Source organism: Papilio polytes, unplaced genomic scaffold (assembly GCF_000836215.1).
Source record: "Papilio polytes unplaced genomic scaffold, Ppol_1.0 DF823731.1, whole genome shotgun sequence".
Taxonomy (NCBI): Eukaryota; Metazoa; Arthropoda; class Insecta; order Lepidoptera; family Papilionidae; genus Papilio; species Papilio polytes.
Genome location: NW_013525473.1, coordinates 3018842 through 3042412, shown reverse-complemented (window position 1 = coordinate 3042412; position 23571 = coordinate 3018842). Strand labels below are relative to the sequence as shown.

Here is a 23571-nt window from a genome sequence, read left to right as displayed (position 1 = left end):
CCGCTGCTCGCCGCCGGCCCATGCGGTACATATCGTGCACTACACATACATACCGACAGACGAACCGGTGGCGTTACTGCAAATGCCGAGCGATCCGCTCAAAGCGACAGAACGAAAAGAGGGGTCACGAATTCCCATCTAATTGCGAATATGTAAACATTCTTTCGAAACCTCAAAGTGAGCGGTTGAAAGAGAATAATGAAGGGATCGCTTAGCCTTTGTCAAATTAAGCTCCGGTGCACAGAGAGCACACACGCTACGCACGTTCGCAACCCCCTTCTGCATGAGTTGTTAGAATTTAATAGATGTCACGTGTTTGTATGTGGTTGTTAATTAATATGCTAATTTGAATAACTTTAAGATAATCGTGCGACAAAGCTTTGGAGCTTTAAACTCCATTGTTTTAACATTAAATATAAGGTTTTCTGCATTAATACAGAAAATGAATTGTCTGTATCTCTTCTTATAATATATTACACCTTACTCTACGGTTAAAACGTTATGCACATTTTTGTTGTCTTAGGAGGAACATACTTTTTCATCTCCAATAATTGACATTAGACAGAAATATGTTATGATCGCAAAAAAGTATTTAAATCAAGGTTGTAAAAAGTTACTAAAACTATCATTTTTAAAGGGAAGTCCAATGTGATAAATAGAGAACAAAATGTAAAGCAAATAGTACATGCAACAAGTTATAAAAATAAACTTGGTTTAGAGAATTAGTCCTATACCTCGAGAAAAATAATAAAAACTCTCAATGAACGAGAATGACCCTATTTAACGTTATAAAAAAGGTAATAATTTTCAGGTATCATTTAGCGAACCAAAACTGTTTGATCATTGCTGACGTTGTTGGCAAAATCGAGCTTCAAAGTGTTCTAATTTACTTTCAAACTAGTACACGGTATGTTTTAGTATTCATCATAAACACTTTTAAAATAGATACTTTTTCAATTGTGTTCTAGTTTCCTTTACGCGATGGTAGCACACGTTTACACGGCTCGAACTTTGAATGCCATTAAATGTTATGGCTTAATAGATTCTTATTGGATTAACAATGTACTGCAGCTACGATTCATCCACTCGTATGATAAAGATATGCGAATTGTTTTTTTGTAACCAAACTCTGACATCTAAACTGATTCTTTTTATTTCACCGTTAGAATACGTTTTAGAATTAATATTAAGAACAACCGGATAACAGTGTGAATGAAACGTGAAATAAAAATCACGTGAAAGTAAATTAAACCTACACGATACTTGTATTAAAAAGAAAATGAAAAGATGAATGTTGAATATGTGTGAAGCGCAGTATCCGTTTGTTCAAATTCAATGTGAGGAAAAAAATCTTTCTTAAAATTTTTCTAGTTCGATCAATGGTGGAACACATTTTATAAGAAGTTAATTTAAACGACCGATGTCTCGATTGATTATGTGAAAGGGGATATGCTTAAGAAGAGAATGAATTGATAGAATAATAGAGATGGGAAGAGCAGTATCTGCTGTGCCGACCCTAGAGATACAAAGGGAGGTTGATGATGTTGATGAACTATGTTAATATACATTTTAACTGTAAAAAAATAAATATAGACGAATTGTTCAGTTTAGTTCGAAATTAGAGGAAGATGTATTTGAAATTTTATAACATTTATTTCAAATCCGCTCCAACCTACACTAGATAAACTGGGCTTTAACATAATTTAATAGGTGTCTGAAATTATTTTCGTACGTACAAATTGACAGACAATCGCGGATGTGGTTGGCTTTTTGTTTACGTATCGCGTAAACATACTCTGACGCAAGCTTATTCTGATTTTTAGTCGGAGTGAAGGCGAATCCCATTTTAGATACCGAGAATGTTAGACGCGACATCCCGCGAGAATTCGCTTAACCTCTAGTTTGAAAAGCAGCTAAGACTAATCAGTCTTAAAAAGTAAACAAGAAATGTGGAATATTTTATTTGAAACCACGTTTTCTTTATTTCTCCACGGGATAAACGAACCGCGGAATAATAAATACGAAGAAGAGACTCGTATCGTCAATGAGTGAATTTTTATATTTCAGCATCATCCGTTCTCAGAAAGTGTTTAAGAGTTTTTTTTAAAATAAGCTAGAACTTAAATTCTTTAGCGCTATTAATTTCGCTTGCACTTTCCTAATTGATGACTTCATTGCACTCAATTATGTATTGATATATTAAAGAAAACGTTGCCGATATAAAAGTTTACATTGAATATTTACGTAGACTAGATTCCACATTTTTTTTATTTCAATTTAATACTAAAATAGGAAGCAATCTAAACGTAAGAATACGCGATTCTCTAAGCAATTAATGGTTTAAAACAACTTACTATTAGTGGTCTGAAACACAGATTTACGGTAACATTAGAGCGGGCCACAGCTTACATTGTTAGCGAATGTCCACAAACATTCCCCGCATTACGGTCTGTCGCAAACTTCGTACTCCTTTATAGTAAAACTTAGTAATGTCGGATTAACAAGGTTAAATTCGCTCGCGATAAACGGTTTGGCTAAAATTTTAAAATACATTGTTTATACATTTTTTATGACATTTATAGCAATTATTAATCAACTATTATCAATATCTCAGGTTAGATTTTACCCAGCCCCACCTTTAGTCACTTTTAGAATGGTAAAGTATTCAGTTCCGTTAAAAAAAGGTTTGGTCAGTTTTGGCGAATCTATCTTAGCTTGAAATAAAAGAACAAAGTATTTCTTTCAGTATTTATATTTACTTTATATACAAAGCTTACGTTACAAAATTTCAAAGTCATTTTTCAGATTCTTTCAGGGAGTCTCAACATTTTTGCTGGCAGTGGGCGGAATGTTTATTTTAAAGTGAATTCTTACCCGACCAGTGTTTCGTTTGATGCGATTTATATTCTTTATATGTGCAATTAATTAAATTTAACTTTTAAAGATATTCTTACGACGATAAATGTTGTAGAAATAGTGTTTTAACAAAAATGTATTCAACCCCTGGTAAACTTTTAAATGAAGAACTGGCATTTCTTACAAATTTTTACTTTTTATTCGTATCCATTAAATAGGAGCGTAAAATTTCAATTGTCAATTCTCAAAGGGTCCGATAAAACTCGTTTCCTCGTAACTCGTAAAGATAAGTTTGATGACATCGACTCCCTTTGGACAATATTGCCGCGTTATATTTTACACAACGTTTTTAATACTTGATTCGGGATCGTGTTCAGTGATTGAAACCGAATTCTTGTAATTGACAGTCTGTGATCCTCTGTTTGAGCACACCGTGCTTTTATCGTATTACAAAGCGAAATTGAGCATTTTACGTGATTTTTCGAACTAACGTTTTCAACGTGATATTCTTTTAATTTGAAATAAACGTTGAATTACAAGAAATTGGAATAGTAGTAAAGTAAGTAGGAATAGTGTGTGAAGGTTCACAGGCCGATATTGTTTTGTTTTTAGCAGTTATCGTTTGTTTTTGTTATGTAATTTTTTTTGTAGTCCAATCTTTTAACTTTAATTCGCATTTTATAACTTACCTATTACATTTTTTATATAAGTGTATTAAATGAAAACGACAACATATACCTAGCTAGAAATAAATTTATCTTGCAATAAAATCAGTAAATTAAGTTTTTCGATCCGCCCGAATCTAAGCCCGATAGTATTCTTTATGTTGAATTACTATTCATTGGAGTATGTAAAACGGACAGTATTAAGGCTTTAGTTTATACCTAACTCGGTATATGGAACTTTTTTAATTTCACGCTTGATTCGAAAACTTCCAGCAGAATGAATACACGCGCATGCCAAGAACTTATTACGTCAATGATGTAGTGAGTTTCCATGCCGGCAGCACTGTGATTGATTGTATGACATGATTCCCTTGTCGTTTACTGACACATGACACGTTTTTGGATGACGAAGTTTTTATCTATTACTAGCTTTCGCCCGCGACTCCGTCCGCGTGGATTAAAAAAAACAATAGTGAGTAGCCTATGTGTTCTTCCATAGTACCCTCTACGTCTATGTCTATGTTTAGGCTACAAACTCTAACAAACATCCATCCATCTAAACATTCGCATTTATAATATTAGTATGATTCTGCGCCGGAAAGAACAATTATAATATTCTCAAAAAAATTACCTAATCTTATTTCTTATTTAATTAATAATTGCTTTAAATGCAAATGGGATTCAATTGCAATTTAGAATAGTGTCTAAAATGTCCTTAATTAAAGCAAAATTTTAATAATGTAACTTTTCTATAACCATATCATATTTATTTTGTCTTTATTAAAATTTCCTTCGCCGAGCAACGAAGTAGTTTTGTAGCATAGAAAGAAGTTTTTGCTTTTTATCCGTGTAATCCACGTCATAATGAAGATCGTTCTCGTTATATTGTAATATCTTTGAACTTAAATTTTTTTTAACCTTATTTTCCAGGCTTTGGAAATATTTTACTACTAAATTATCAAGTTAGTAATAATTTGTTTGTTGCGATTTCAATTATTACAGTTATTAATTATTGTAAAAAATAGTAAAATATAAACGCGTATTACTAAATAACTTACTCGTGTGAAAATTCTCACGTACTACGTATTTAAGCAGAAATTTAGAACTCCAAACATAGTAAGCCCTATTGAAACTCGGATGATCGCACCAGTAATTCTTTTGATACGTTACTACGGTAGTGTAAATAAGCTTAAAGAAAAACGTGTATCCCATACTTTACGTTGACCATAAGAAAGGTTCCCAACGAAATCTATGTGTGTACAAAGAAATATTACAATCTCATTTTATTGCAAAAAATATATATACATAATATGTTACTTTTGTAAGTAATGAAATAGAATAACACGACGATGTTAAATCTTAAACTCTACTAAATCAAAGTGCCATTCATCTGTGTAAAATTTCCTCGAATTCGTGTAAACTCGTATTTCATAAAATATCTTTCTACAAAAATCTTTTAAACTTCTATTGTCTGCTATTTAAAAAAGCTAACAGAAACAATGGTCGAGCTCGATTTACTAGTATTGTAAACAAACTCTTGTATTCAGAACTCGTTTCATTACAGCTAGGAATTCGATATTAGCGCATCAAAGCGCTCAGGCATTGTTTGAGAACGTGTGAATACAGTCTTTGGTTTCTCTTACCTTACGTTCTATGTATTAAGAATGTTTTGTAGTCAATTCAGAATGTTGTCTTTTGTATAACAATTTCTTATATTACTTACGAGCAACTACACGTGACTTGTTCCGCGTGAATTTAAAAAATAATTTATATATAGCCTATGTTACTCCCTGATGACGTAGCTCTTCAACGGTGAAATTTTTGACATCAGCCTAGTAGTTTTTAAGTTATTTCAATACATGCAAAAATCTAAAAATACAAATCTATCCTCTTTATATATTAGTATAGAAAACAGAGTATCAAGTCGTATATTTCCAATGCGTTTCATTTTCTCCGTTATCGCATTACTACAGTAAAGGAACAACCTTAAATAAGAACAAAGTACAAGAAATAAGATGCCTAAAAGCTTTCTCGATAACTAAAATGGAAACTTTGTTACGGTACTTAGGAACTTGTAACGTTGTATTAATAAGTAACTTTACTCCTCGTAAACGTGTTTTAACGAAGGAGTCCTGTTAGCAAAACATCGCTTTCTATTAAATGTGATTTATTTAATTTACAAAGAAGGTGACGCTTTCTTCAAGAAGAGATCCAATAATATATATCCTTTAAATAATGTAATATAATAATGTAGATATGATAACTTAGTCCTCTAGTCTAAAACCAATTACAAGGTCGTGAGAGTCTAATGGAGTGTACAGGAGAGTAGTAACCGATCGCGATCAAGACAAATTGATCGGTATAAGAGAGTTCTCTAAATGGCAGTACACTTAAAGCAATAAATAATATCGAGGATAACAAACAATAAAACCTCGGATTCGAGAAAGAAGAGTGCCAAAAATGATCGATGTCTTAGATATTGTAAATACTGATCTGTTTTGTAAACCTTGAAAGAGAAATAATCTTGTTTCTGCGATTATTTCTTCTAGTGTGGACTATCGACAGGTACATATTGCTGTATAGTAAATTCGAAATCAAATGACACTTTATTTTTTTACATTCTGTGTAGCTGTTTGGAGGAAACTATGAAACAAACCTACTGATAATTTTGTCAGTCAAGAAAGAACATGCGAAAACAACGAAGACGCAATATGTCCCTAAAAAAGTTAGACCATCACTTTGAATTCAAACCACATCAGATAGATGTCGCTAATCCAGATCTTTGTAACAAGGAACTATGTCATGCATATAAATTATGTTATATCAAAAGGATTTCGCAAATGTTGTCGTAAATAAGACATCTCAGACTCCACTCAATATAATAATTGACTTTATTTGCATTTATTTGTGTTTTCTAGAGCGGAATGAACTTTGTCAAGAAATAAATTCGCGGGCTGCCAAAAAACATATCCAAGATTACGATTTAGGTCAAAGAAATATTAAATTCTTTAACCCCCGCTGACCCTTGTATCACTCTTACGGTCTCCCGTCGCGATCCAAATAACTGAGTAAAAGTAAAAGCGGGCCTAAACCGTGCTCCGTTTGAAATTGTTAGAACTTCCACTAAGAGCTTTTTCATTCATACAAAAATAGCTTATCTAATGTTATGAAATGCTAGTTTGTTTATAAAACATAGAACTCACAATCGTGGCTGAGAGTTCTTTTAGTAATGCAAATTTTTTATATCATTTTTAAATAATTAAGAACGATGCTGACTTTTAACGGGGTTAAGCTGGACGCTTTTTCTTTTGTAGCAAAGAAATAAACGAGCAAATAACTTGTATGGTAACTGACCATTTTGAACTATGAACATCTTTGTGTAAGGAAGAGGTAGATACTTTTTAGAAAATACCATTACATTTTAAATGAAACAAAATGTTTGAATTTGCTTAAGCAAAGGAAACCATAAAATAGAGGATCATGAAAAGAGATCTATACAGACACGCTAAGAGAACGAAGTATAAATAGATAAAAAACTTTATGTATTGACACACTGTAAACAAGACGCATATTTCTTCAGGCTGTGACTGCGTTCTCCGCACGTCGGATGTAAGAGCAGTAAATTAACTGGAACAAACAGCTAGAGCTTTGAGGTGTTTTATGAGGTGTTGCGTCCCACTTTCGCTACGGTGTCAGTGGAGGATTTACGGTGTGAATAGATCCACAGCGGAGAGCTATTTACGTCTGATGATACGCACATGTATTCAACAAGTAACAATCAATGTCAGCATCAAAGCGAAATATTGACTGCATCGAGTATGCTATAATGTACCTCGAAGATATGAAATATTTACTTGTTAAAACAGATATCAAGTAATGATTTCTAATATAAAGTTCGAACCAACTATGGTGCAAAAACATTACTTCTAAAGAAGCACAACTTTACAACAATTACCGTTTTATATTAAAAATGTAAGCACATTTAATACATTTAAATCTATGTTATTACAATATAGCTTAGAAAAACATTTCAAATTTATGAAATAATATCGGCGATTTGCTATGTTATAAGTGCAATAATATTCACATGTGTAAAATTGTCTTTTTTGATAATGAAGTCTTCAAACCTTAATGTAATAAAAAGTGATCACTCAAGACTTCTAAGGCGTAGAGGAAAAAAACATTTTCGTTGTCTTCTTTCAATATTAAACAAAAAACTCAATGTTAATTTGCTAAAAGGGCGAGTTGTTTTGACCTCGTTGAGAAAGAAAATACATGACAAGGTAAGATCGATACATGTACAAACAAACACTCCTGTTGTTGCCTCACAATATGTGATCATTATTGATTGTACGTCAATTCACGTGATGTAGCGTTGAAAATATACAGATTGCTATTGTGAATATCAATAAACATAAAAGAAAATTATTATATCAATACTGGCTGAGCCTACTACCGACGCGGCTGTACGATTATGTCAGCTCATTTCCTAATCACTAAGAGTAGCACTATGGGATTGGCATATCTTTTAAAGATAAATTAATGTAAAAAATTGTGGCGTATAAATATGTTCAAAAAAGTAAAAAATGTATGATGACTTTTAAACATTTTTTTCTAACTAAACTTTAATTTTAACCTTGGTAGCCACTATAAAAATTTTAACTAAAAAAAGTTCACAACTGCAATTTTTTAAATGAAATTCATCGGCTGAAGTTAGCTAACCAAAAATTTGTAGACAATAGTATTGTTGCTTCGAAGAACATATAAACAAATAAAAGAAAAATTTAGTCAAAATGTTACTCCTGCAAGTAAAACAAAAGTCTCATTACTTTCAGGTGTTTTCGTTCGTTATTTAAATTCTAATTTGCTAGAGTTAAATAAAATGTTTACCATTCTATTCCCTGTTTAGATCATTTACAAATGCAGTCTACAAACTATCGAGAAAATTGTAATTATAAGTTACTACCCAGCTCTAAACAATCTTACGATTGCTATAATTATTTTTTGGAAATAAATGTTTAAATTAAGTTACAATTACTGCTTATACAATTTTATTCGGATTTCTATTAAAAAGGTTGATGAATCTTATTCGTATTTGTTGATATTACATGTTGACAAACCCGCAATACATATAAATGACCTTACGAAGTAACGATGTAATAATAATTCAAATTTGCCGGTCAACTAATCAAAGCGGAATTCACCCTAACGGCGAGGCAATGCTAATCACTGAGGGTTGAATTTTTGTTTGGATAAATTCATGTAAAAGTACAATACTAACTATGAAAGTAGTTAGGACCATGTTCTAGGGACAAAAGTTATGATTCGGAAAGTATCCATTGAAGACCATTTGTTATTAACAAGGGGATTATTATTGAGTTGTCTAATTAATACAAACTTGAAGCGATAGCTCATAAAACGTGTCTATCACAACTTGAGATTGTAAAAATAACCCGAAAAATGTCTTTGTTGATTTTATTTTTTAAATCACTTTTAAAATAAGTACTAAAAACTTTAGAAATAGGAATAATTGTGTTGTGATTAACACTACCGATTAACTTTCTTGCGAGCTTCTTAACTTGGTGTTTGAGTATTTTCTTAATGATAAGAAAAAGTAAATTTTGAAACTAACCGTATTGATCGTGTTAATATACTTAATAAAATTGTTAATATTCTAAACATTCAAAGGAATAAGCATTAACATTTTAACAAGAGTGCTATTAACTGGAACGTAGAGCTGAGAAACGTACCTTGGGAGACATAGCGTCTCTGGAATCTATGTCCTTATGTTGGAATATGATCTGAATTAGTGAATAATAATTACAAATTTAAAGAATAGCACATTTTATCTGTGTATTTGTATCTTCTAGATCTTAGAACTTTAGAATCTAGAGATGTATCCAACATAGACTGTATGATCCAAAGGTTTAAAAAAACACAATATTTGGTATAGAATTTTACCCAACGAAGTTTTAGATATAGTTTGTGGTCCGTCGTAATGTTTATCGTGTGATGTCACAATGATAATGATTAAGCTTGTGTATGTGTTGTTCGCAGTTCGGCAGGAGAACGAGCGCATGATGCACGACGCGCTCCAGGTGGGAATCGTAAATCGCACCCAGTCGTCGGAGGCATTTCGCTGACGCCGCGCTATTCCCCGCGCCCACGGCTCGATAACATCCGACCGGCCGCCGCCCCGCCCGAGGAGCCGCCAGACTTGGGGCCGCACGACTTGGGGCCACCGGACTTGGCCCCGACGGCACCAAATCCCGACGCGAATCACACCGACACTACCAACGGTCATGGTATCTTTGGTCTTCAGGTATCGGTGAGCCAAACCCCAGCGGGTCCCGCGTGAATACCACGTTAACATCAGTATAAACCGGGTCTGCTTCATCCGTTTCCAATAGTTGTGGTGTTGAACGCACAAACTGCGAGTGAAAAATGTTCATTTGTCGACGAGCGACGAACACATGGCTTTCAGTGTCGAGTTTAGAAAGTGGTATAGTCTATAATATATTAAAGAACGAAATGTTATTTGTTGGAATATATCTGTATGTATAGATGTAATAAAAGACAGTTTCTTATCCCGTGATAGAGTAGTAACTAGTTTGTATGTGTATTTACATGTCAGTGGTAAGATTTTAATATGTGTCCTTATTGAATGACGTCACCTCTTACAGATTAATTGAGAATTTGGTGACGCGATTAGTACTGAATAAAGCACTATGAAGCTAAAGAAATTAAAAATAATCTGTCCCGGTATCCAGGTCTTTTAAATGTTTTTATGAAGATTTGAAATCTAAAATTATGTATACGTTTTACAGTAAGTTAACAAAATTTTTACCTTTCATCATTGTACAATATGTATATAAGTTTTTCAAACAGAATCTTTCCTTAAATCAGCAGCACACATGTTAAATAACTTCGGCGTAATTCACATATTTATAGTAATAAACTACAAACATAATGTAATATACAAAAATCGTAACATTTAAATTGAATAAAAAGTTATACTATCACTTATATTAAAGCCTATTAATGTTGTTAACTAGATTTAAATAATGTTAATGCTTAAAATAAATATGTGTTAGATAATTAAACTAATATAAAATTTAATACGCAATGTTTTCTGTTATGTTGCCTTCAGTTGCAGCGTTGATAATAACTTTGTTTTAAAACATTTAAATCTGTATTGGAACCGATTTCAAAAACCTTTTTTTTATTTATTTCTTCTATAAGATTTTTAAATCTCGTAACTGGCGTAAAAGAGGAATATTAAAGGAGACATTAAGGATCTTTTATGTTCTAAATACAGTCCAAAGAGCTTTCAATCCATTTATATAGAAAACATAAAATAAGAGCTTCTTGTAAATTAGTTGTAAACGATGTTATGCAGATCGCAACCAAAAGCTTTTAGATTAAAAGCTTAAGACGAGATTTGTAGTGTAAACCGTAGATTTTATGCATTCCTCAAATTGGTGTTTTCTTTTCCGTTGTTATTCTGTGTTAGCTTCAATTAAGAATAATGAAAATCATAATATTAGATGTGTGTCGCTTTATGTGTAACGAAACAAGGGTAGAAATATTTCAATTTAAATTAAAAAAAAATCAATACCGGTAAAACAATTTTACAGTACTAAACATTATTACAAACTTTAAACCATAAGTTTAATATTTTTACTACTATAATGTCCTTTATTGCCGCCTTCTTTATTGTTTATTGCCTTTTCTTGCATTAAATAAACACACAAAGAAACGATTTTAAAAAGTATGTAATTATTTTAATTATTTATCTATTGTATAAAATCATATTTTTTTTGAGTTTTTAGACCAAAATGTAAACATAAACGTTGCGGAGATAAATTGTTCTAAAACTTGATTATAAATTTTTATTAAAGTATTCGAACCAATGTCCGAATTTTTAACTATAATTTGATGAGATGAATTTAACGTTGTTGTCCTGGTGAGATCTTCCAAGTCATCAAAAAAGTTGTCTTTAGACTGAGTAATTTCAATTCAAAAATATTGTCACACTAAACATTAGACATCTCATTACCCGATGAAAGTCACTGCCCAATTGTTTTCTAAATTATAAACTGAATACATGTAACAGAAGAACTAAAGAAACAGTTTATATTAACATAATTAAATAGTGTTAATTTTAACACACTTGTATTATTGTAAAATGCAAGTTATATCAGAATTTTAACATGGAAAAATGTCAGTAATGGCTGGTCTCTCTAGTAACAATTGTATGCAAATATTGCCATCCCACTTTTATTTTCAAACATAAAGACAACAATATTCTTATGAATGTTTTATAACAATTGAAATCAACTGTGTAGATTCATTCATAATTAAAAACTGTTAATTAATGTATATTAATACAGACTAATCCCATCTACAAGCGACGGTTTATAGACATCTTTAAAAATGTATTATAACCTCGAAATTGACACGTCAGAGTCATTACGTCAGACGCTATGATGATCAGTTCCATGTAATCAACAGAACCTACTAACATTAATGATGTTAGCTCGATGATGTAATGATTTTTATAGTTGTTTGTTGTAAATGTCGGTTTGAATTATTCTATTATACAAAAATAAGAAAGTGTTTAATAAAATGTCTTTATAAATATGTTGCTTTTTAATTCTTTCTCCACAAAGATTTATGTCCCTTATCTTATATTAAACAAGAGAAAAGAATTTTGTCAATACAGAAGATAACTCGCATAATGTTATTTTAATTAATAATTTGTCAAATTATACAAATATTAATATTTTTTAGTTTACTGTGTTGAAGAAAACTGTTTTAATCTATTTAGTAACGGTATTATTTTAGTGAAAAAGAATATTGGAAAATTAGAACCAGCATTTACGAGTAATTAAGAACTGGCAAAATCGGAAATAGTTTTTTTTTTGTTTTAATAAATTCATAAACATTCGTGACTTTTTATACTTAAAAATATTGCTCATCTTTTTGTATCTGCAATACTCGAAAAGTAAAGTCAATGAATAGAGCGGAACTTTACACAACGTTGCATTTTAATAAAAGAATATTTCTATAAACTTTTTATTATTTTGATATCTACGTAGAAATGAAAATCTTTATGCTTAGTTATGCTTACCTATTACAAGGTGCAAAGATGAAATATTGTTAATACTTACTGGGTACATAAGTAACAAAAATTATTTGTAAGCTCTGTTCATTACATTTCTATCGCCTCGTTTTGTTATTTTTTTTGGTTGAATTTTGCTTGATTGTCTTTTAGTTTTGGTAATAAATTGTGAAGAAGTATGAAATAGGGGAATGTTTACATTGAAAAAAATTAAGGTATGCAAAAATGGGGACGTATTAAGCCGGGGAAACAGTTCGGGCACTCGAGCGGGGTCAATAGGACGCACTTCTTACGTCATGCTCTAAGCGAGCTCGAGTTATCTCTCAAGACAAGAGGGTAGTAATCGCTGAGAAAATAACGCTCCGAATAAATATTTGCTATACCTCCTTTCTTTTCATACGGTCCCCGCAAATTCTAAAGCTCGACAGATTCATTACATTTCGATCTGTTTGAAACAGATAATGGTTTCGAGTTTGTCTACATCTTAAAAACTCTTGACGTATTTCAATGCTTTGGGTCGTTTTTCAATGCTTCTAATTTAAGTGCCGTCAACGGAAAAAAAGTGAGTGATAGCCGTTAAATAAATAGTTATTTCAATGCTGTTAATAAGACATAATGAGTTTCGAGTTTTACATTACATTTCTTTTAAAATAAATGATGGTTTTCATTTTTCCAAAAAGTCTGTATACCTACTAATAATGGTGCCTAGATGTTTCTTATTCTGACACATTGGTATAGTCTAACCAATAATGTAATAATTCTGGAGCATTTCGAAGGCTTTTTATTACATCACTGTTTAAGGTTTAAAAAAAATAGCTTCATGATTTACTGTAACAAGGCGATCGTTTTTATATTCTTGGTCAAGCTAAATTAGCTTCATTTATCTTTAGGCAATATGAGACGTAACATCAAGTTGCAGCAAATTAAAGGCAGGTTAAAGGCAGTATCGAAAAATTGGAATCGCAAACCCTATACATCCTCTTACATCTATCGTTTCTTACACATTCTTTTATTGTCTACTTATGCTGTTATCATAACTAAATATCACAAAGCTATGAAGGTATACGATTAACAGTATAATAATGCAATATGCTATAGAAGTAAACATTAAAAACATTCTATTAATCTGAAAAAAAAAGATAGAATAATGTTTATGCATCGACTCACGAGCGTATCAATGATAGTATGAGCATAATAAATTTAATACAATATTCAAAAGTATTGTACAGTAAGCATTTAAACGAACGCTTCATTGAAATATATGAAAGAGCTTTTAAATTGAGTTTGCCTTGTCATAAAAGTTGCTCCGACGCGCTTATATCACTGTCCTTTAAGCTGGCTGCATATTCGATATTTAACTTATAACTTTTGGTTATTAAACATATTTTCAATACAATAGTTTTTTATTGGCATCAGATTTATGAAAAGAAAAAGTAAACAAACCGACGAAGTTCAAATATTAAAAATAGGTACTTGTCCTGAAGATGGTGTTCTGGCGTAGCTGTTGCAAAATACATGAAGACGATTAAACCTTTTGAGACAAGTAGGTCTGACCTAGTGACGACGTGGAGCTTCCTGTTAACGAAGCCAACCTAAGTTGCATAAAATACCTTAATGACGTCATATATACAAACATTACTCCATTTTAATAATAAACTATTGATACATCAAAATCCGTACTTAGTTTAAAAATTAATGTATAGAATAATTCTCCTAATTTATTAGCTCACACAAGGTCTAAAACTTTCAAGGACTACACAACGTAGATGGGCTTGTTACACGATTGAGATTAATTAATAAAGTAACAACCTAATCAGTATTTAATTATACAAATAATAAATAATTTATCAATAATTATAATCCATAACATCGTCATATAACGTCTACCAAAAATGGATTAAGCAAAATTTTAGTCTTCAAAACTCCGTCAATGTCAAGAGATACGAAGTTACAATACAACCGTACTTATAAAATCAAGTAACGGTACAATGGAAATCTTTAACAAAGACCCTCAACCCAACAGAACCCAGCCAAAAGGTACCGAAATCGACATGCTGACAAAAAATAAAATCACCAGCCGTCTATTACTTTGAACATGAATAAAATTTGATTTTCTTATCTGGTAATATTCATAAAATTTAATTCAATCTCTATTCATGATATCTTCAAATTGCATTTTACGAAGTTCATTAGTATTTTTTACATTTCTTTCTGTGTTGCAGAGATATTAAAATGGAGTTATAAATTAAGTCCATTGTTTGTTACATTAAAACGCTACGAGTATACAAAATTACTACGTATTCACTGCATGGTGTGTATCTCTTGTTTTATATATTTAGAGCACGTACCAACACTGATTTTTTTTCAAAATGCAAAAAATCAAATAAAACCCGCATAAAAATGTTAATTAAGAGCTTCCATTTTGACACGACAAAGTGTCAAAAAGTTAAGTTACAGTAAGTATTTTTGAATTTATTTTTAGCGTAATAAGTAAGGTTAACGTTGGGGTCCGGAAATCTGATGTTTATTAATAGTTCCTTAATATTAGTAATAATAAAATATAACCTATGTTACTCACAGATAAATTACCTTTATAATGGTGAAAGAATTTTCAAAATAGGCCCAGTAGTTTTTGCGTGAATCAAATACATACTAAAACCCGAAAAATCAGTGTCAAAAAGTTTGTTTTTAGCGTTATAAATAAGGTTACTTATCCAATATATCACTATCGCTTTGATGATTTCTTACAAACACTTACAAATACAATAAATTGAAGCTCAGTAAACTCCATAACCACATCTGGATCCATTGGTACAACAGAAAACCAACTTTTCAAACCTATCAAAAGTAGGTAATAGTGACATCAAAGAAAGCTCACACACGCAACACTCAGTTTGAGCTTAAATAGGCCTGACCTAGTGACGTCATAAAGCTTTTGTGGATACTCGAGCGCGTTAAAATCCTACATAGTTACAAGTAATGTTGACTCTTACTGAACGTACTGAAATTTTAGCATTTGAATGTATTACGTATATTTAAGTTTCAATTAGAATCTCGTTCTATTTGTAATCTATAGTGTAGGCTTACAGTAACCTAGATTATTTTTCATATATTAAATACCATCACCAAATGAAATAGAGATATCAAAATCAACAATATTTCTGCCACACATATTCTTAATTGTAGTCACTCAATAACGATCATGTTTCTGTACGAAATAATACCGTGCCAATAAATCTTATCAAAACACGTACACAATAAGGCACTCAGTGACTGGTGATGTGTAACTGAGCATTTGTGTACGAAACCGAAAACATATAATATTGGGTTGAGCGTTTTGAAAATACCGAAATGAGCCTACAATTTCCTCAAAGGCCGGTAACGCATCTGTAGTTCTTCTGGTGTTGCGGATGTCCATGGGCATCGTTGACCACCTTTGTGTTCCCGCCGCTCGTTTGCCCCCTTCTCATAAAAAAAATGCACAGAAATATTTCTAAAAAAAATAAAAACAATAATTTAGTACTAGTTTACAATGGAAGTGATTCTGAAAAAAGGCTCAAATAATAAAGAGGAAAATTGTGATTTTATTTAAAAAAGTTATCCTTTTTCGTCAGCATTACCTGATCGAAGAGATAATTGAAATAAACAGCCCCTTGGGATAGCTGGCATTACGATCAACGTCGAATCTCAGATATTTCACCCCGAGAGAGCAATTCATCTGAAACATTACTCTTTTTTGTCTGAGAGACGAATGAATTCCATTTGTCACGTACATTTATACTTAACCTTCGATAATCGTAGAATTAGTGTGATTTATTGTTTTTATAATACCACAGTTAGTCATGGTTCTAGATAAAAAAAACTTTTATGCGATAAAATTAAGTAATATCTATTATGTACAAATAGTTTTTTTTTCACAATTCAAATTATGAAATGTAGATTAAATAAATTCGTAATTATCATCAATATACTTATGAAAAAAAAAACAGAAACATTATTTTTAGGAGCAAAAATGGAAAAAAATCATTATATTTCGATCTCATAGGACAGAAATGTGGCTTCTTGATTAATGGAGGACGAGAGCTGGGCGACGGAGCGGAAATTATCTGTCAGCCGAGTGACATGCATACCTGCGACATCGACCCAGTCACACGCACCATCCTAACCTACATAGAATTAGATAAACTTGAAGTCTAAGATAGTTTTTAAGAAGAAAATTGTAATAAATTGACCGTATGTGTAGATAATTTTTTTTAACATTTTCGATTCTATAATTATCTTTGTCATACGACTCTCAATAAACAGAAATAATAAAGGACTTGAACGAGTGTCGACTTCACGTAGCCATCGAATGAAATCGAATCCGACAAGAAATCACTGACAAAATTGATCTCTCGTACCGATTTCAGTGACCCTAATAGATTTATGATAGTCTAGCTAACGATTCGTACGTCTACAGAAACATAGAAACAACTTGTACGTGATACCTATTGGGGATAATTACCTAATTAGGTAATATACATTTTTAGTTAGATGGTACATACTCTAGTTCTTTCAGTCCGTTCTAGAGATGTTTTTAATAACGGCGATAAATTTCGCCTGAAAAAAATAGTAACCAATTAACAAATTTTAAATATTTCATTTATAATTTAAAACTAATTATCACACCGAAAATTTAAATGCGGTGTTCTTTGGCACTGCGATTAAAGTCCGTAAACATTTTTTTAATATAAAGTGCTAAATTAAATCCGTCACAAAAGCATAAAAATATAATCCGCTTTGTGAGTTTTATCTATAATTACATGACTTTATGAAACGCTGAATCTCTTGATAAAAGGACTCCACTCAAGCTGTCGCGAAGATGAAGCATTGTTGGTTTCTTTCTTTTATTTTGTTAAGCTTTGTTAGTACAATCTACAAGCGACCTCTGGCGGTACAAAAAAGCTACCTTCTATACAAACGAATTATTTGTTTTAAACTTTTTATATATAACTATAACTTAATAATCTAAAGAAGTCATTCAAAATACGTACATATGTAAATGTCTATTTTTAAAACATTAATTCAACTTTTACCTTTTATTTGCCCTTTTGTAACAATAATTGACTTTCATAAGAAGTTTGTCAACTTACTCGTAACTTTCACCCTTTGTAATCAATTTTCTTCGATGCTTTTTAATTAAAACTTTCAAATAGACATACAATTTGACATTTCTTTTCAAACTTTTAAGACGAACAAAGGAAAAATTAAAATTTAATGACTTATTTTAGATATCTAGTATATCTACATTTGTATCTTTATGAACAAAGATAGGATTTTTGGTTACTATAATATTCCCAAGATAACTTAGCCATAAAGTCCAAAGATTGCGGAAAAAAATTGGTAGGCGGCTTATCCAAATACCTGCAACATAAATACTAAACTATCATTGGTGCTTTAGTCCTTAAAAATGGAAACTATGTAAAGTTTTCAATGGCATCTGAGCTTATACTTTTGAAACTTTACCTATAAAAATGTATTTCTTCTTGACTACCATAATTAAATTTTAAATCCGCTTTATTTAAGAACGATGTTATTTAAAAGCGTTAAGCTTTCAACCCTTTTTAATTAAAGTGCGCTGTTAATTTTTGTCTGAAAAGCTATAACCATGTTTTCATACGATTCCGTTTCAAGTTCTATAATACGATTTTGCTTTTCATTTTTATCTAAACTCTTATAATGTTATTGAAATATAAAAAAAAAAACAAGAACATTTCTTGAATAATCTTTAAAGAACACGACCAAAATTTCAAAAAATACAACAAGTATTCAGTTTTTTTTTTAAATATGATTTTAACATTACAGATGTTTAATATATTTTTGGCTTAATTAATTTTGTGCTCATATATTAGAACATTGCATGGTATGGGAAATTTAATAAAAAATGGTTTAATATGCAAGTTATTAAAAACGCTCTATTACTTTTCAAGCTTGCTTCGCGAAACGAGAACAAGCTGAATCCTCTTTTTACATAACATTTAAAAAAGGAGTAGACCAAAGACAAGGTAACTAATGAGGTTTCATACCCTTGACTATTTTTGATTCAAAAATGAGTTTTAAATAGTGACCACATTTTAAAGGTCTATTTTAATTAAGAAACCGTTTAAAAACAAAGTTTTAGAGCAATCGACCTCATTTCAAAAAAAGAAAGCAGTACCTTCTGTGAATGTAAAGTCGTTACTTTTGTTTGTGAGTAGGTTATGCTGTACGTCGGCGTGATTTAATTACTTGCCTTGTGCGGTTTCACCTTGACGAGGGGAGACGTGTGACGTCATTAAGTCTCAACTAAATTAATAATATCGCTGACAGTGAATAGATATATCAATGAATACATCTCGCTTACCACGAATATGCGTACATCTAATATCTTTCAAACTAAAACTTGAGATAGTTTACAACTAATGAAGACTTTACAAAAGCACCGTAATTATTATACCATATTTATAACAACTTATTTGACATTATTTTTCTACTAAACTAATGCAAACGGACTCATCTATTGACTAACAAACATCTAGGCTTCTGTCAGATACAAACATGTTCATAAAATATACGTGATTTTTACAATAGCTTTCGTCCACGACTCCTTTCGCGTAAAAAATATGTAGCCTATGTATTTTTCTAGACTTGTCTCTACATCTTTGCCAAAATTGGTTTTTTGCCAATTGTTTATTTTGCCAAAGATCAGGATTCAGTTTAGGCTACAAATTACAATATAAGATTACGTCATTAATTTGTGGACTTTTATTCTCATTTTCAATATACTATGATAATCATTCTTTTTGATTGTGTGATTGTAGTTAGTACTTGATGGAGCACATCATAGAGATATTTATTCGAACAGAAGAGATTAATGCAGATATCAGATCCATCTATTGGTGTTCGTTCAAGCGGACGCGCCTTTATTAGAGAAAAACAATAGACCAAGGCTCTATCTAGAATACAGTCGATCCAATTAAATTGTAAATAAAAGGTACAGAATTACTGTAATTAAAATTTATCACATAATGTTTATAATTGTTCTTAAAAAAAAGTCATTCACTAATGCTCATTTTTACAATATTACAGGTTGAAGTGATTACTTCTTATTGCTATTAAGTAATTTTATTAAAACGTAAAATTTACATTTAACTTTAAGATAATATTTGATTTTTATTTTTGAAAAATGTTCTTCACTTATTATTCCATAAGTAAATGATAATAATCTCTTAATATAAGATCGATTTCAGTGTAAACAGCATATACAGACAGTTACAAAATTTTACTTCTAGTCGTACATATGTATGTTCTTATTTTCTAAGGTATTACGAATAATTAAAGTTCAACAGAACTGTTCTTCGCGAGGTTTTCACATAATTATCCATTCGTGGCTAACGTTTCGTATAAAGCTATTGTGTGCTAAAAACAAATTGCGTCGTATCCAGTATACACGTTTTATTTTTTAAAGTACCGAAAAAGTGAAACCTCATTTCTAATGTCGAAGACCACAATTTAGAAAACGGCTGTTTTATGTAGTATGTTTAAATACAACTGTGGCCATGAGTTTTACATTGTTTTTTCTTAATATTTTAGCTAATTGAAGTACCTACTTGCGGTATGAAACTAAATACTTCAATAATTTTTTTTATAAATATTAATACCCTTAAGCAATGGATAATTGTTGATGGAAATACAAACTGAAGTATATTAAAAATTATATATAGGTACACACCTGTAGCAAAAGATTTTAGTATTTTAATTGTGTTGTTTACAAAACATAATTAAGCGGGTGGTAACCACGTAATAGGATTTTGAACAGACCGCTCGCGAACGTGGTCGCCCGTGTTGAATCTAAATTATAAAGTACACTAAGCTTAATTAAATGTTTTCTAACATTAAGGGTTTAATGGAAAATTGAAAATGCTTTAAAATACTCTCACATTCGTAAATATACGGCCTTACATAGCTGATACGCTCAACACACATGGTAATTTTTATCGTTAGTTAAATTTGCTTACTACACAACTAAGAATAAAAAATGTCATAATTGAAAACGGCTGCCAGCACTAAAAGTGGAGACAGAAAGCGTACCGAAAGAATGTTGTATAAATTCGCTAAAATTTCACGATAATTGTAAGATTATTTTATCTTAAAATGTTAGGATCATGTCGGGAAAAAGTTGCACATGCTTTATTTCGCGCGAGAAATCAGACGAAATCTTCAGTGATAGTTACTCTGCATAAACTAGTCTGTTACTTTTTTAGTCAAAGTCCTGCGTATAGAATATTGACATAGAAGGTATGCATTTCATAGTCGACTGAGATTCTGTTCCGCTTCGCCGCGCTGTCGTCGCCGCCGTCGCTATCCTCCATTAATCAAGTGCCTCTCACTTCTGCCGCTTGAGACGGGACTTCAATAAAAATTCATCTTCGAAAACATTCCGGGAGCTAATTCCTTGAGAATGTTAAAAGAATTATCATAGCTTTGTTTTTATCGAAATTACTTAACTGCGCACTCAAAGTGACTAAGTTCTCCTATTATGTAGAATAAGTAGAAAAACGTGTCTGAGTTACCTGAGCACGACAGTAATACAAAGTGAAGAAGGATTAATTAGACTAATTAACCGATTCATCTCTTCAGGAATACGTATAAGTAATATGAATATTTGAAGTAATGAACATTTGTCAGAATTTAATTCATGTGAGTGATTTGTCAAACGTACGGCCTATTTCAGGTGAGTATTAAAAATAGCTCGTCGTTACCGTTGCCCCGCTGTAGTGGCCGCGTCCCTGAAGTGCGGCGGACCAAAACATTTCGCGTATTAACTGTCTCGTAATCGTTGCAATATAAGTATAGTAGTTAAGGTATAGTTGTAGATCTTAAAACACTGCGTTCCTTATGTTAAATGGCGATATTAACAGATGATACGGTCTTCTTTAACATGTTACAGAATTTTATATAACAATCAGTTTCACTCTGAGTACGCACGAAAATAGTGATATTTGGAATAACTTCTATGTAATTAGTTACAGATAATATTATACTCGTATTGTAAATGCTGATTTTCTGTACTGTTGCTTGCTATCGCACCAAACTTCTAACTTTCGCTTTACTCTCATACGACGTACTAGTATTTTTATTTATAAACATAAAATAAAATATTCATTGATCTATTTATGATAATTAAATTGCAACAAAATTGTGTCGTAAAATAAGATTACCTGATACAATCTGAACTTTCTCCCCGCCTACAAATATGACATATTTGACAAAGGTTTATGTTCTTCGTATTACATGGGATTTAGAGATTGTAACAAATTGCGGTACGATATCTTTTCATCGGCATTTCTTATACGTTAAAAAGCTACTTTTATTACATTAGACTATGAGGAATCGAATACTGTTTACCACATATTGAAGGACTTTTCAAACGTAGGAGTTCATAATAAGTTTAGTCACAAATTATGTCTGTTAAAATATTAAAATAATTCCGAAGTTCTAACACCTACGTCTTGTAGTTACGATGATACAAGGAGAGTAGCACATTCTTGTGTAAGGTTCGCATACTTCGAGAGATATTGAGAAAAGAATGCGACATCTAGAAACTTGGAAACAAATTCTTCAACATGTGTATTATAGTACATGTAGTATGTTTTTACTTTTTATGATTATGGGGTACCGTTTGCCTCAGTAAGTCATTTCATTTTAGTGTACAAAAATACAAAGTCTAATTACAATCATTACAGATTTCTTCTTACTGTAATTTTTAATTAAATTATTATTATCATTAATGTAAACGTCGTTTAAAATAGGAAAATACACGGTTTTTGTAATAGCACAAACTTTACCATTTCCTCCCTGGAAACTTCTTTGCTTTTTAAAAAAACAGTAATTGTTCGTTTTGCGAAAGTTTACAACAGAATGCGTTTCTATTCTGATCTGAACAATGCCTTGCAACCGGAGTATTACGCACACATCGCAATTTTGCAAGTCTATTTTTAACAAGGGGGTTTAGTAGGTACATACTTTAAATGAACAGAAATAAAATCTTAAGATATTTATGGATTGATACATTAAGCCGGAGTCTAATAGAATATACCCTAATTACTAATTATATAAATAATAATAAATTAAACATTTATATGTGGCTGAAATTTTTTATTTAACTCATCCGCTTTACCGTTTTCTTCGTCTATTTAATGTTTTTATAGCCAAATATTAGCGGGTTTATTTTTATTTACATTTTTAATATTCCGATAATCCCCAAAATCTAAAAACGGCGGTAATAAGACCTCCGCGATACAATTATTTTTAAATGTGAGTTTATTTAACGAAATGCATTCAATAGTTTCATTAAATTTAAATGAGTCTTCATTAAAATAAATGTAATTCAACTTTGAAATATTAATTACATTTGCAGGTGACACGATTTCTGCGGTTTTCATATAATGAAGAAAAACTTTCGCATGAGTTGTGATAAATTTTAGCTTAAGTTAACGAGTCTAAGCACTTCACGCTTCTATTTTTAGCGATGATATAGTTTTCATGTTTTACATTTATAAATGTACAATCGAAGTCATAGTATTTATAATAATAATACTTACTATTAATACTTAATACTTAATTACTTGTAAAAAAAACCGGGTAAACGGAGATTACAGTTTTCAATTTATCCCTAATTTAGTAATTCTTCAGATAAGCGCTTTCAAACATGCAAACTCTTTCGTATTATATTGCTATTTTTATGTAGGGGATTATTTGTATAGTTTAGAAAAGGTAACAAATGATATTTCAATATAAATGCAATTATTTTGCTATTCCATATACCATATTTCTTTTAATTTTTTAAAGTTCTTTTATGCATCAATAGAAATACTATTGTATTTACCCATAAAAAATCGTAACAAA

General features: G+C 31.2%; 1 protein-coding gene across 2 annotated transcripts in view; it reads left to right on the top strand.

Moving 5' to 3' along the window:
- LOC106103814 overlaps nucleotides 1-10549 on the top strand; it is a 49752-nt gene extending 39203 nt beyond the window's left edge. For both annotated transcript variants that reach the window (XM_013283702.1, XM_013283701.1), the window contains exon 7: nucleotides 9579-10549. In XM_013283702.1, coding sequence (XP_013139156.1) covers nucleotides 9579-9664 — 86 coding nt within the window. In that variant the 3' untranslated portion in view covers nucleotides 9665-10549. The remainder of the gene's footprint in view (nucleotides 1-9578) is intronic.
- Nucleotides 10550-23571: the final 13022 nt, after the last annotated feature.